This window comes from Papio anubis, chromosome 3 (genome assembly GCF_008728515.1).
Source record: "Papio anubis isolate 15944 chromosome 3, Panubis1.0, whole genome shotgun sequence".
NCBI lineage: Eukaryota > Metazoa > Chordata > Mammalia > Primates > Cercopithecidae > Papio > Papio anubis.
The window spans coordinates 119,402,790-119,416,770 of NC_044978.1; the positions used below are offsets into that span (position 1 = coordinate 119,402,790).

A 13,981-nucleotide genomic window follows, 5' to 3' on the forward strand; every position below is an offset into this window, starting at 1 on the left:
ATTGCGCTATTGCACTCCAGCCTAGGGCAACAACAGCAAGACTCCATCTCAAAAAAACAAAACACAAAAAAACAGCTAACACCAGTGACATTTTAAGTGCTTTACATGTTAACTCCGTGAGTTCTCACAATCACCCATCCCATTTCACAAATGAGGAGACAGGCACAGAAAAACGCTTACCATTGAATGGTGGAGCTGCCATCCAAGCCCAGGCTGTCTCCAAAGTTCTGCTCTTGATCATCATATAGTATATGGAATTTACTGAGTAGATAATATATGGAAGCCAATGTAGTGCCTGGCCTAAATAAAACAACTCAGAGAAATTTTGTGGGGAAAATAGACAAGGGACAGAAGAAACTAGTAGGGTATGGTGACAATAGAAAAACAGGAGCAGTGAGGCCGGGCATGGTGGCTCACACCTATAATCCCAGCACTTTGGGAGGCCCAGGCGGGTGGATCATGTGAGGTTCGGAGTTCGAGATCAGCCTGGTCAACATGGTGAAACCCCATCTCCGCTAAAAATACCAAATTAGCTGGGTGTAGTAGCAGGCGCCTGTAATCCCAGCCACTGGGGAGGTTGGGGCAGGAGAATCACTTGAACCCGGGAGGCGGAGGTTGTGCTGAGCTGAAAGCAAGTCACTGCACTCCAGCCTGGGCAGTAAGAGTGAGACTCTGTCTCAACGACAGCAACAAAAAACAGGAGCAGTTACAGGAATATTAGTGTCACAAAAGTGAATGCATTTCAAGGAGGCAACCAGCTTTATCAAACTTTTAGAGGTCAGCTGGGTGCGGTGGCTCATGCCCCATAATCCCAGCACTTTGGGAGGCTGAGGGGCGTGGATCACGAGGTCAGGAGATCGAGACCATCCTGGCTAACACGGTGAAACCCTGTCTCTACTTAAAACACAAAAACTTAGCCTGGTGTGGTGGCAGATGCCTGTAGTCCCAGCTACCTGGGAGGCTGAGGCAGGAGAATTGCTTGAACCTGGGAGGTGGAGGTTGCAGTGAGTAGAGATCGTGCCACTGCACTCCAGCCTGGGGTGACAGAGCAACACTCCGTCTCAAAAAATAACAAAAAAAACCAAAACTTTAGAGGTCAAAGACAAAGATCAGTTAATTTGGTAATTAACAGAAGGCTAGTAATGTTTCTGTTAATGCGTATTTCTGAATCTGCACTTACAGTATTTTGCCCAACATTTGATAATGCTAAAAAGACTTCTGAAAAATTTCATATATTCTAGACTTCTTATATTTCTGAAGCATGTGAAACATAATGAGTACATGTACTACATAAACAGATTAGACTTCAGTCCTTATCAAAAACTGCCAGAGACTTCTTTAGGAATAATGTGCAAATTATTTTCTATGTGAATGTACTTAAATCACAAATTTCTTTCATGACTTAAATTGTTTATCCAGTAATTTTACATGAGAGCACTGGCATCAAACTGATCAAAATAGTCTTCTAACTAGGAAGTCTTATAAACATAAAACTAAAAAAAAAAAAAAAATTCAAGGGTCTCTATTGATCTGTAGCTAAAATATAAATTATGATGAGCAACTCAACTTCTTGAGTGGCTGTTTTCAAATATGTTGTTCCATAGAAATTCCCAGGACCAAGTACTAATTTGCTCTTTCAAATTTGAACCTATTTTCAGCAGTGTGGGATATACATTTTATCCCCTTTAAAAAATGTTTTTCCATAGCCAGAGTTAGATAAATTATTACATTATAATTAGAAGTCAGTTTACAAAAGGTTTAAGTCTTCCTTCCCCCTAAGATGAAGCAATGGTTATTCTGGTTTCTTCCCAGTACGTTTGCAAATACTGATTTAGAAATCTTAAAGTGTTATTAATAGTAGATAAAATTCAACAACATCATCCCCTTTAGGAAGGAAAAGGTTCAAGTTCTGAAATTACACATGCCTTAGGACCTCATTTTTCATTGAAAGCATGACTATATATGGCTAATGATTACATCAATATTTTTGTAGAGCTTGATAAATTCAATCTGCTCATCCCTTCCTTTCTCCTTTCTTGTAAGATGCAAGGCAGAAATACTTTAGAAAATCCAAGGTTGTAATCTGCTTTAGATCATTCTCATCATTCTTACTACTTATCATTCTAACATTCAACATGTATACCAGCTGTCTAACTGGATTGGGATAGATCTCTTAGAATAGTCAAGTGTTACTTAAATGTTTTACCTTTTTTATATATCAAATTTCACATATAAGAAATTGTTCTAAAACCCAACTGCTTATTATTTCCACTTAGTTTGTATGAAATGCAACTGGGAGAAAACATTTGGGAACAATAAAAACTATAGATTAAATTAGGGACATAGATAAATGCTGCAGACATCAGTAGTTTATTGTTTGTTTAGTCCAAACACATTCAATATGGAAACTCAAAGAATATTTTCCACCTGAAACAATTAAACTAGATTCTACTAGCATATAATGCTTAACACATTACAGCAATAAAGATGGTAATCCATTGTTTTCTATACCTACTAAAGCCAAGATGGTAAAGCCAATTTGGTTGCAATAGTGTCATAAGGATAGAATATTACCATCAAAAAATAAAACAAAATCAGCAAATAACAGTAATGGTAGATGAATATTTTTACTCTGTTTCACTGAAAAGAGGACAAAATGTTGAAAGTCCACAGTACTGCAGGTGAACAATCACCATGTAAACTTCTCCATATGATGTTTTAATGTTTTATTCATGGTACGTAAAGACTGAAGCTGAATGGCTCTTTGCTCTACTTTTCTATTATTACACTTAACATTTGTCATTACTTTTGGTGCCAGAACAGTTTTCATGGATGGCAGGGCAATATCCTGAATTGGAAATTATATATATGTACATATATATACATGTATATATATGTGTGTGTGTGTATATATATATATAAACAGAAATAGAAGAAAATATGCTTGGGGAAAAAAAAAACAATGACAATAAAACAACTGCTTCTTTAAAAGTAGTATTAATAAAGGCTTCAAAACTCCAAAGTAATTTTCTGGTAAGAACTTCAAGTACTATACATCAGAAAGTATAAAACTGTTTCAAACAGAAAAAAAAAAAAAAAAAATCCTTAAACCCCCCAAAAATGGAAACTATGAAAATCTGTGTCCCCAAAATATATGCAATAGTGCAAGACTTTCCCTCAAACATGGAAGACCTCTTTCAAAGGGAGAAAAAGGGACAGATTTTACTCATATTGCCCAGTACATGAAAAACAAAATACAGGTATCATTTGCTAGTTTACTAAATAGCAAACAGTTGCCTAATTCAGAACCAATTTGCTACTATGTCAAGTGCATATCCTGTCTGTTTTACAAAGATAGAATGGAGAAGTCTTCCATGCTAACGAGCAGCTTTAAGTGGTCACACTTATTTACCCCACTCCTGCCTGAAACATCAGAAACTGGTATGTACTGATTGCTCCAAGCACAAAATTGGATAAGCTTTGCCATACTTGTGGTTTACTGGAACTTGCTATAAAGACAGACAATAATCCAGCAGCTACAAACTCTGCTCACAGAATTGTTTAAAGATTCATGTAAAAATAAAAGATGTCGTCCCAGACTTAAATTCAGGAGCCACTCGGGTGCTGACATCAGTTCAAGAATTGTGCAAAATGAATGACAGTTCCCTGCCCCCCAAATAGAAAATGCAAACACTTAAAGAGCTGCTGTTCTTTTCTCCGAAAATTGCAGTATCCTCACTTCAGGCTTACTTGCCATTTATGGAATCTGACTGCTTTTAAAATGTCACTAAAAATGTACGTCAAGTTGACTGACTTTTCCAAGCCCTGAAGTGATACGTTTCAAGGTCCACATTCGAGCTAAGAGAAAAGTCAACTAGAGACTTACTCAAATAACTGACTTCCTCCTTCCCTCTCCCCACAAACACACAAGACTCCCTCCCTCCCACAGATAACACAAAGTTGTTAACTGAAGAACAAGATAAATAATATGCTAGTCCATTTTACTGATTTTAAAGATACTGCAATTTTTATACATTTCGATGATTTTCCAACATTTTGCAGCTGTTTGGCTTTGCAGCACAGCAATTCATACACTACACTGTACAAAATTACCAGCAAGACTGGAATGATGTATTAATAGAAGGCACCATCATGCTTATTACATTACCAGAGAACAAAAATACAGTAAAGACAATTTTCACTGTACACAGCTTAAAGAAAGGAAAAAAGGGGAGGAGGAGTGTGTTGAGCAGCCAGCCATCCCTGTACTGAAGAGGGGCAGGTAGAAAAATCTTAGATATGGAGCTACTAAATCTGGTCTAATAGTCAAGACCATCGCATTTGAAGTTCTAATTTTTGTTATTTAGTTCATAACTAAAATGACTTCCTTCTGGAATATACTTGTAGTCTTGTTAAGGTTTATGTGTACACACGCTGGTCACAGCAAGCAGATAAAATGCCCTCATCATTTCACAAACTATTCTCTACCGGAAAAGAAGATGAAAGATTTTTTTCCCTGTTGCCTCCTGTTGCAGATGTCAATGTTAATGAGTTCAGAGTACCCATTAGTACATTTTGATGAGTGCATAACAAGTTTCTGTTGGTTTGTATTTTTGGGGGGAGCCAAGAAAAAAGGCAAGATTCTCCAATTGCACAAATTGCACTATTTGTGTTCCCAACATTAACAGGCAGAAACAGTAACACTTAAACAAAATGTGCAGCAGAAGATTTTTTTTTGACTCAAAGGACCTGAATTCAGTGGGCATGTCCTTTTAAGTTCACTTTGTCGTAGATAGTTTAAGATATGGTCATTTCTCAGTCCTTAATTCTCCAAGTCTAGATTTATAAATTAACAATGTGAATCCTGTTGTAAAATTGGGGAAATAATGTCCACCTCAATTTAACTGATAACCAAAAGATGCTTTTCACATCAAAGAAATGATCAAAAAGGCTGTGTCACATTCCAAAGCCAAAAAAAAATTAACAAGAATGCAAACACGATGAATAATGTACCACTGCCAAGACTTTGCCAACAGTGGAGCTTCAGCGACGCTGTCCTGTGAAGCGGCCTTCCATTTGCCCGGTTCCTCTTCCAGAGCCAAGTTTCTGTGCCATGCCACCCCTTGGAGGAGGTCCTCTTCCATCACGATCACGCATCATTCCACCACCCACAATTCCACGTGGACCACCAGGACCTCGATCATTGCGCCTAATATCCCTGCGATCATCACCACCACCTCTGGTTTCTCGCTCTCTTGCAGCTCTTGTTTTTTTCTCTTCAACATTTAAACGTACTTCCCCTCGAAACATAATTGGCTTTATAAAAGAAGAGAAAAATATTTACATGGGCAGGTTAGACAGCAGTAGAAATGTATTACTCTGAACAGGTAAGTTAGATAAGCATAAGGAACAAAACACTTTTATAAGCCCCCCGCCCCCAGAGACAGGGTCTCAGCTGTCACCCAGGCTGGTGACAGCCAGTGGCACAAGCATGGCTCACTGCAGCCTTGACATCCCGGGCTCAAGTGATCCTCCCACCTCAGCCTCCTGAGTAGCTGGGATTATAGGTGTCCACCACCATGGCCGACTATTTTTCTTTTTTTGTAAAGACAATGTCTCACTGTTGCCCAGGCTGGTCTTGAACTCTCCTGAGCTCAAGCAATCCTCCTGCCTTAACCTCCCAAAGTGCTGGGATTACAAGTGTGAGTCGCTATACCCAGCCAAAATTCTTAACATGCAATCTTTCCCACCTTCTTCAGCAAAGCAAGTAACAAAATTGAAAATGATCCACAAACTGCTAACAAATCTTTATTCTTTGCATAAATACCATTTAATAACTATCTTTAGCTTTATTATTAAAAGATTTTCTATGGTTTTTAAATACCCCAAATTAATATATACAACGAAATAATAAAGTCTTGAATTATGCCCTTTAAATCACTTACTTTTGCAATTAAGATTCTCTGAACTGGTTCAGAGTCATCAAAAACCACAAAACCAAAATTTGGAAGCTTTCCCCCAACACCCTTGGTATTGATGCGAAGTTCCACAACGTTTCCAAAACCTGTGAAAATATACATTACATCAAGGATTAAATATTTTTAACAGAATACCTTGATGGCTCAAACTGTTCAGGATGAATAATCTTAATCTCCCTGATCCATTTTAAAATAAAACTTGCAAGCTTCTACACACAGTGATAGCCACCCTACATTTACTGAAGCAGGCAATCACCTAAGATACCAAGTAGCCTGCCTGCCTGTTGTGTTACCTTTCTGCATCTTTGTTAGTCCTTTCATAAGTAAACTATATAACTCTGGAAAGACAATGTGTTTTCTCCTAATATATTGACCCGTTTGCCAAATGAATTCTTTATCTCTGAATTTATGACTGATTTATCCAGCTGTTTCTTCTAAACACTGTCGAGCCAGGTGAAATCAACACTAAGCAGTCACTGAGAAACATCTGAGATAGTCTACTCCCTTCTGCACAATTAAGGTGAGTCTGGCAGCTGGACACAGTATAAACAGAGAAACATTTTTTAAAAATAGTCATTTAAAAAGCTCCATATGCCTCTAATTTAAAATAATTTAAAAACTTCTACAGCAAAATAAATCACTTACTCATGAAGAATTCTTTTAGTTCATTTTCATCAATATCATGTGGCAAGTTACCAACAAAAAGTTGATGACTATCTGGATAGCGAATTATTCTACGGTTGTCAGAGTCATTCTGTTCCATATCTCCTCTGCCTGAGAACAGAAATAGAGCAGATATTAAAATTTACAATATAATAAAAACTACTTCAACAGAATGAATGTAAAAATCACTTAATATTGATATTCCTGTTTTAGTTTAATAAGAGTTGGTGAGCTTCTTGAAAAAGAGGCAAAACTACTTATTACTAGTAGGTTAGAAAACAGCATGACACTAAAATGTAAAGTGAGGACAATGACTAGGTTGCTAAAATAGCTTCTTCTAGATCTACTGGATTATACAAAAATCAAATACCAGTACAGGTATTCCTCCTTAACCAAACTGTTGCCATCACCCAGGAACCAAGCAGATTTCAGACAGTGAGGTACAGCTCTACTAAATATTTGCTTAGTCTTTTGAAATTCAAAATTCTTTGGCTGTATGACATTACAGCAAATCAGTAAATTTTAACAGCAATTATCACATTTATGTAGTCTATACATATTAGTGTATATGTATATATATACACATAAAATCTTATGATTCTCCCAATAACACGAGGAACACAGTGAGGAAAATAGGCAATACAAGAATAATTTGTGTAGTATTTGACATAAAAGCAGCTCAGAATTTAAGGGTCTCACTCCAGATCCTAAGTTTAATCAGTGACAAATTTAGGACTTCTAGTTCAGTAACGTATCACTTTAAAAAAAAATTAACATTGTAAATGTGATATAAACTATCTCCATCTCTCCCATCTCCTCCCCAAAGCAATCTAAACATTCTTACTGAGTTCAAATAAAGGTATTACATGTATAGCTAACAATGTAAACAAGTCAAAAATCATGGCAACTTAATACCTAAGAATCAAAATGTGCTTATTGTTTATCTGTGAAGAGATAAGAGTGCTGAGACAGTAGGTTATTGGCAACTTGGTTTTGAACTCTTAAAACCAGTGACTAGGCCAGGCGCAGTGGCTCACGCCTGTAATCCCAGCACTTTGGGAGGCCGAGGCGGGTGGATAACCTGAGGTCGGGAGTTCGAGACCAGCCTGACCAAAAACATGGAGAAACCCCGTCTCTACTAAAAATACAAAATTAGCTGGGCCTGGTGGCACATGCCTATATTCCCAGCTACTAGGGAGGCTGAGAAAGGAGAATCGCTTGAACCTGGGAGGCAGACGTTGCAGTGAGCCGAGATGGTGCCATTGCACTCCAGCCTGGGCAACAAAGAGTGAAACTCCGTCTCAAAAAAAAAAAAAAAGACTTGTTAACGTCTTTTACACCTTCAAAATATGTCACCATGGCATGTCAACCAATCCTCCCTAAAAATTGGTTATTCGGCCCCAGACACTATTTTAGTGGATTGCTCACATCACATCTTTAAGCAATTTGAGACTATATGGGTCTGTGTATAGAACACATCATAGTTTCTTGGTTTTTTTAAATTCAGTGTTTTCCAACCTTACAAATGTTAAATGCTAAAGGCTATAAAAGAGCTGACTCACCTGGTCTTGGTCCTCTAGGAGGAAAACCAGGTCGTTCTCTAGGTCGTTGTTCACGCACACGAGGTGGCTGAGACTGAACTTCTGGTTTAGCTTCAACTCTTGGCTAAAATATAAAGAAAAAAAAACATTATAAAAAACACTCCACAGGAGAAAAACCAACCAAAGCAACTAACAACAAGTCACTAGCAGACAAAACAGCAGTTTTAAGTTTAGAATGTTTTTAACATAGTGTCCTATGTATGAGAAAAATAAATTTTTATCAAGATATTCTGTACCAATCTAGGACTGTAGGTAGCTTTTGTTTTCCCACTTAATGCTGTGTAACTCACAATAAGCTGCTTTTTACAGTCACATTTTTTCAAAGTTATATCAACACTGAAATAGCATAAAAGGTATTGCTACCAAAAAAAAAAAAATCACAAAAATGCAAGATGAACCACTCCATGTAAATACATAAACAAAATTAAAAGCTATCTTCATCTCAGACAAGAATACATAACACATAATTTCTAAAAATCTAGTTTGCTATCCTTTAAATATAACAGTGCTCAGTAGTACTGCCTAAATCTCTGCCCATAATCTTAAAATCAATACTTTTATAGTTCAAAGTATAAAAATTAGCTTGCTCTAACACCTAAAACTGCTACCTTTAAGTTTAAAATGCATATTAAAAAAATGACAAACTTATAGAAACTTGTATGTAGCATCTCAAATAGTTAAAAGTCCTTTAGCTTCCTACTGTTCTTCCTTATGAGAAAAATATGCATTTGAAGTATTGGCCCTAACGATTTTCCTTAACTAGGGGGGGTTGGGAGTAATAGGACAATTTAAGGTGCCTCCCAAAAGCTTCTGCCAACTGCTGAATTAAACATATAATTATTTTTAAAACAAAATTACATCGGCATCTGCTATTACCTTTTCCTCAAGACAACAGCATTTTCAGTATTCCCAACCTCTTCAGACCTTCTACTACCCAAATATTTATGGTCCAAGGAGAGACAAATATATGAACCTACAAAGGATGCTGAAAACACCCAAGAGAGTATGGAGAACATGTTCTCAACTCAGAAAGCTAGTAATTTCAGTCCCATCTTTAAAGATGGTCATCTTCCTGTAATCCCAGCACAAGGCCAAGCCGGGCGGATCACCTGAGGTCAGGAGTTTGAGACCAGCCTGCCCAATATGGCGAAACCCAGTCTCTACTAAAAATACAAAAAATTAGCTGGGCGTGGTGGCAGGCACCTGTATTCCCAGCTACTTGGGAGGCTGAGGCAGGAGAATCGCTTGAACCCGGGAAGTGGAGGTTGCAGTTAGCCAAGATCGCGCCACTGCACTCCAGCCTGGCCAACAAGAGTGAAACTCCTTCTCAAAGAAAATAAACAAATAAATAAATAAATAAGTGGTCATCTCTGAGGATCTCAGTCTATGCAGTGACACAAACTCTTTAATCATTTATATAACAGATATTGCAATTTACAAGGACAAATTTTGACACAAAATGCTTCTTTCAAAAATGACAATTTAATGTAAATGATTTCAGCCACTGTAACCAAAAGTAATATTAACTCCTATGCTAACAGTTTAACCAGGTTTGCCTGCCTCTTCCTAAATTGTTTTCCTCTATGTCAATGTCCTATTTCCCTCAAGATGAAGTTGCTTACCATATTCTAGAATTCTACTAGTTACAAAATGAATATTTTTAACTATCTCCAGGTTTTATTGTTGTTATTTATATATATTTACTCCTATAAGGTCTGTATCTTTTATTTTTTTAGAGAGACACAGTCTTACTCTATTGCCCAGGCTGGAGTGCAGAGGCACAATCATAGCTCACTGTAACCTCAAATTCCTGGGCTCAAGTGATCCTCCTGCCTCAGCCTCCCAAGTAGCTGAGACTACAGGCACACCAGTGCCCAAGGCCCATATCTTAACTTACTTTTACATCACCCAAAGAACCAAGCACAGTGCTATTAGACATAGATGTTCAGTAACTATTGGTTCATTTAAATTAAATTACATTTTTAGTTCTCTGACCCAAAACATGCAAGATAATGTTCTATGTCTGACAAGGATATGTAAGTGACAGCCCTGAGACCACTGCTATCTGTATTTGGGGTTTAATTCTATACAGTAATTTGATGCAAAATGTGATGCTGGAAAAGGCAGTTATTTAGAAACTTCAACTAAGGGGGTCTAAAAGCATACTTCAGTATGAATGTAAACAGAATTAGAAAATAAATGTACTGTGTCAAAGTTTAATAAAAAGAGTGTATTACTGGCAATTAATAAAAATAATAAATGTACTTTTATTACAAAATTTAAGAAAAACCTTAGACTCATCCAATCCAAATGTTATCAAAGAACTTGAGGCCCTGGTCTTGACTGATTTAAATTCTTTTCAGAACGGATTATCAAAACACGAGTAACTACAAGTAGCAAAATAAAGTTCTTCCTTATTCTTTAAGGACGAAAATTAAAAGCAGATAAAGTTAAATATTGATAATTTCCAACATCTTACAAATAATTCATGCCATTGATTTAGGAATCTGACTGTAATTAGATATTTGATGATGCCAATTTAAGAAAAATACAAGAACAAAAAGCTAACACTGTCTCCTTCAGTAACTGATTGACACATGTTAACTAAGCCAGCTGCATCCTTATAATTCTTCAGGTCTCCAGTTTCATGATTAAAACTAGTTGTTCTGAACAGATAAAATGGCCAATATGCCACACAGTAGAGGGCCTTAAAATTAATTCCATGCAACCAGAAAGTATGATCAAATGACAAACCCACAAATGAAGGTCAAACAGAATATCAAGTAAGTACAGAACCATCAAATCAAGTCAATAAAAGCAGGTATAACCACAAATAATAAGCCCTTCAATTAAACATAAGTTCTTTAGGTGAGCTAGTAAATTTCCAGACAAAATCTTTTATTCAAGAAATTAACTTACCTACTTCTAAGTTAATGCCTACCAATACCCTGGAATTAATTTCCTTTTATCAATAATCTATGTTCAAAGTACAAGGAAACAAATACTACACACAAGCAACAAACTAAAATTGAAGGAGTATTAAATCAAGTAGAAATATCATGAATCCACTTCAAGTATAGCCTAAAGAGATTAGAAGTTCTTTTAAAGTTTAAATTCTAAACATTTAAAATTTTTGTTTTATTAAAGGGGTGGCATAGGAAATACAACTTCATTTCCTACACCTTGAAGACTAACTTCAAAAACATACACTTAAGGAAAATTACTTAAGATAAATATGAAGGTATTTTTCTGGGCAAGAGGCTAAGATTTAATCAGGCATGTCTTAGAGTCCTCTTTGATGTAAATACAGATAAGATACACAACTCTCCACACCAAGGTGCTGGAGAACTGCATAAAGTCTACAGGAGGCTGGGCGCAGTGGCTCACACCTGTAATCCCCGCCCTTTGGCAGGCCAACGCTGGTGGATCACTTGACGTCAGGAGTTTGAGACCAGCCTGGCCTACACAGCGAAACCCCGTCTCTACTAAAAATACAAAAATTAGCCAGACGTGGTGGCGGGCACCTATAATCCCAGCTATTCGGGAGGCTGAAGCAGGAGAATCACTTGAGCTGGGCAGGTGGAGGTTGCAGTGAGCTGAGAGCGCCACTGCCACTGCCAGTGCACTCCAGCCTAGACGACAGAGCGAGACCCTGTCTCAAAAAAATAAACATTTACATGAGCCACATATGGACTCGTGTCCAACTGCATGACTTCAAAGCCCACCCATACTATGTACATAAATGTCTGTGAGTTACTCTAGACCTCAATTTTTCTGTCTCTAAAATAGAAATAATAGTACCCACAGGTGGTTGTGAGAATTCACTGAGAATGAATAAAAAGTGCTTCACACAATGCTTGGCACATATCAAAGGCATAAGCACAAGCTATTTTAACTTTTAACTGTTTAAATTCTCTGAAATAAAATAATCCAAAGGTTCCAAATCCAAATCTGACAGGAAATGAAGATTCCAAAAGAAGGGCCAAAAGTCATTTATTGGGTCTTCGGATGGGTTGAAAAGCACAAACAATACTGCACAAACTAATTTCCTCTGTTAAGATGGAACTCTGGGTGACCATCTTACATAAGGGTAACCATGTATTTCCTGAATATCCAAATGGAAAAAAAAAAAAAAAAAAGGTATCATGGGCGTATTCTACTTTTATGTAGCTGATTACCTGTCCCCACACCAGAACCACCAAAAATTACTTTTAAAACCTCAAAATTTCACTGTTTAGAATGTATAAAAGATATATTTATACACTAACATTTTAAACATAAATTTTCTAGTGGAATGAAGTTTAATGCAAAATGTAGGGAAAAAACTGGACACCCTTTATATGCTGATAAACTTAATTATAATTTAGTTCATTCTAAACTAAATCTAACAAACTTCTTAGGTAGGCAGTGTCTTATTTTCACATTTTTGAAAGCTCTGAAATGGGTAAGATGACAAACAGACAAAAAGCAGAATACTAGAATGATCAGTTAAGGTGAACACTACAGTCATAAGTTGGTACAGGCTTCAATTAAGTGGTGTGAACCACTTACACAGCGAGAGCTTAGGCAGCGTATGTTAAAAAGTTTCCTGGTTTTTTTTGTTTGTTAAAAAAAAAAAAAAAACGATTCTTTATTACGCCACACTACTTTGTGCCTCTCCAAATTTCTTACCTAAAATATTTTTGCTAAATAGAATTTGAAGCTTTTGAAAAAGGAACATTCTTTTTGTTATTTTAAGAAGCCTTTTAAATGACAATATTATATATTGGTAAAAACCAACTTAATCTGTATTTCACACACCCAAACCCCAAATACCACCTATGTAGATGATGAATGGAGATCTGACATTTAAAGTGGGTGCACTGACATACAATACAAGTTTTTTGTATATTTAATCCATAATTTCTGATTGACTCATTTTTAAAAGTACTTAAAAAATAAGCATTTGGCAATGTAACAAGGATACAATCCAATGTGTTCACAGATTGGTTACCTGTGAGACTGGTGCTTTAACATGGGGTGGAATTCCAGAGGAAGAAACAGTACCACTAGGAGGCAGGTTTTTACTGGTCACTGAAGCCCAGGAGAAAGCCTGCAGGAAATGCAACAAACCTAGACTACTAATCATGGAAAACCACCAACATTCCTATAGGGAAACTTCCAAATATATATTTTCTTTTCATTTCTAAACTATTGCTCTATATTGGAAGACTCCTAAAAGAAAGGCACACAGACACATGCCAGTCTATGTGCCAGCTTTCAAAATCTCATTATGCAAGCTTATTTGTAACTGTTTTGTCTGACTACTAAATAAAACCACAAGCAAGTTCCTACGTACTCTAAGTAGATGAGCAAGTGGCAAACAAAACCACTAACAAACATGCTAGAAAAGCCCGAACCTAACAGAAACAATTTATTTCCCCTTTGGGGTAAGATAGGGTGTGTGATGGTGTTAAGGGGAGAGGGAAGGATAGGAAAGAAGAGAGTATTAGCTGGAAACTCTGACATTCACAAATTGAACAAAGAATCTCCTCCTATCACTACCCAAATATACTTTAACCTTTGGCTTTGAAGAAAGATAAAAGAAGTTTCAGGTAGGCTTACATGATACACTAAGGATGTCACTCATCTTTCCAAGATAGTTTAATTGGTGTAGAAAGGAAACTGATCCCATTTAAACCACAAACAACAGGTATCTCTTCTTTTAATTACAGACCAACTTGTTTAAGTTGGGAAACT

The 13,981-nt window shown here is 36.8% G+C and overlaps 1 protein-coding gene across 4 annotated transcripts in view; it reads right to left on the reverse strand.

Moving 5' to 3' along the window:
* Positions 1-2,351: 2,351 nt before the first annotated feature.
* Positions 2,352-13,981, reverse strand: part of G3BP2 (G3BP stress granule assembly factor 2) — a 30,606-nt gene continuing 18,976 nt past the window's right edge. For 2 of the 4 annotated variants that reach the window (XM_021938510.2, XM_021938511.2), the window contains exons 8-12: positions 13,236-13,334; positions 8,204-8,306; positions 6,624-6,752; positions 5,946-6,064; positions 2,352-5,316 (exon numbers count right to left, since the gene is read on the reverse strand). In XM_021938510.2, coding sequence (XP_021794202.1) covers positions 5,044-5,316; positions 5,946-6,064; positions 6,624-6,752; positions 8,204-8,306; positions 13,236-13,334 — 723 coding nt within the window. In that variant the 3' untranslated portion in view covers positions 2,352-5,043. The remainder of the gene's footprint in view (positions 5,317-5,945; positions 6,065-6,623; positions 6,753-8,203; positions 8,307-13,235; positions 13,335-13,981) is intronic. The other 2 variants (XM_017958760.2, XM_021938512.2) reach the window with 2 other exon arrangements.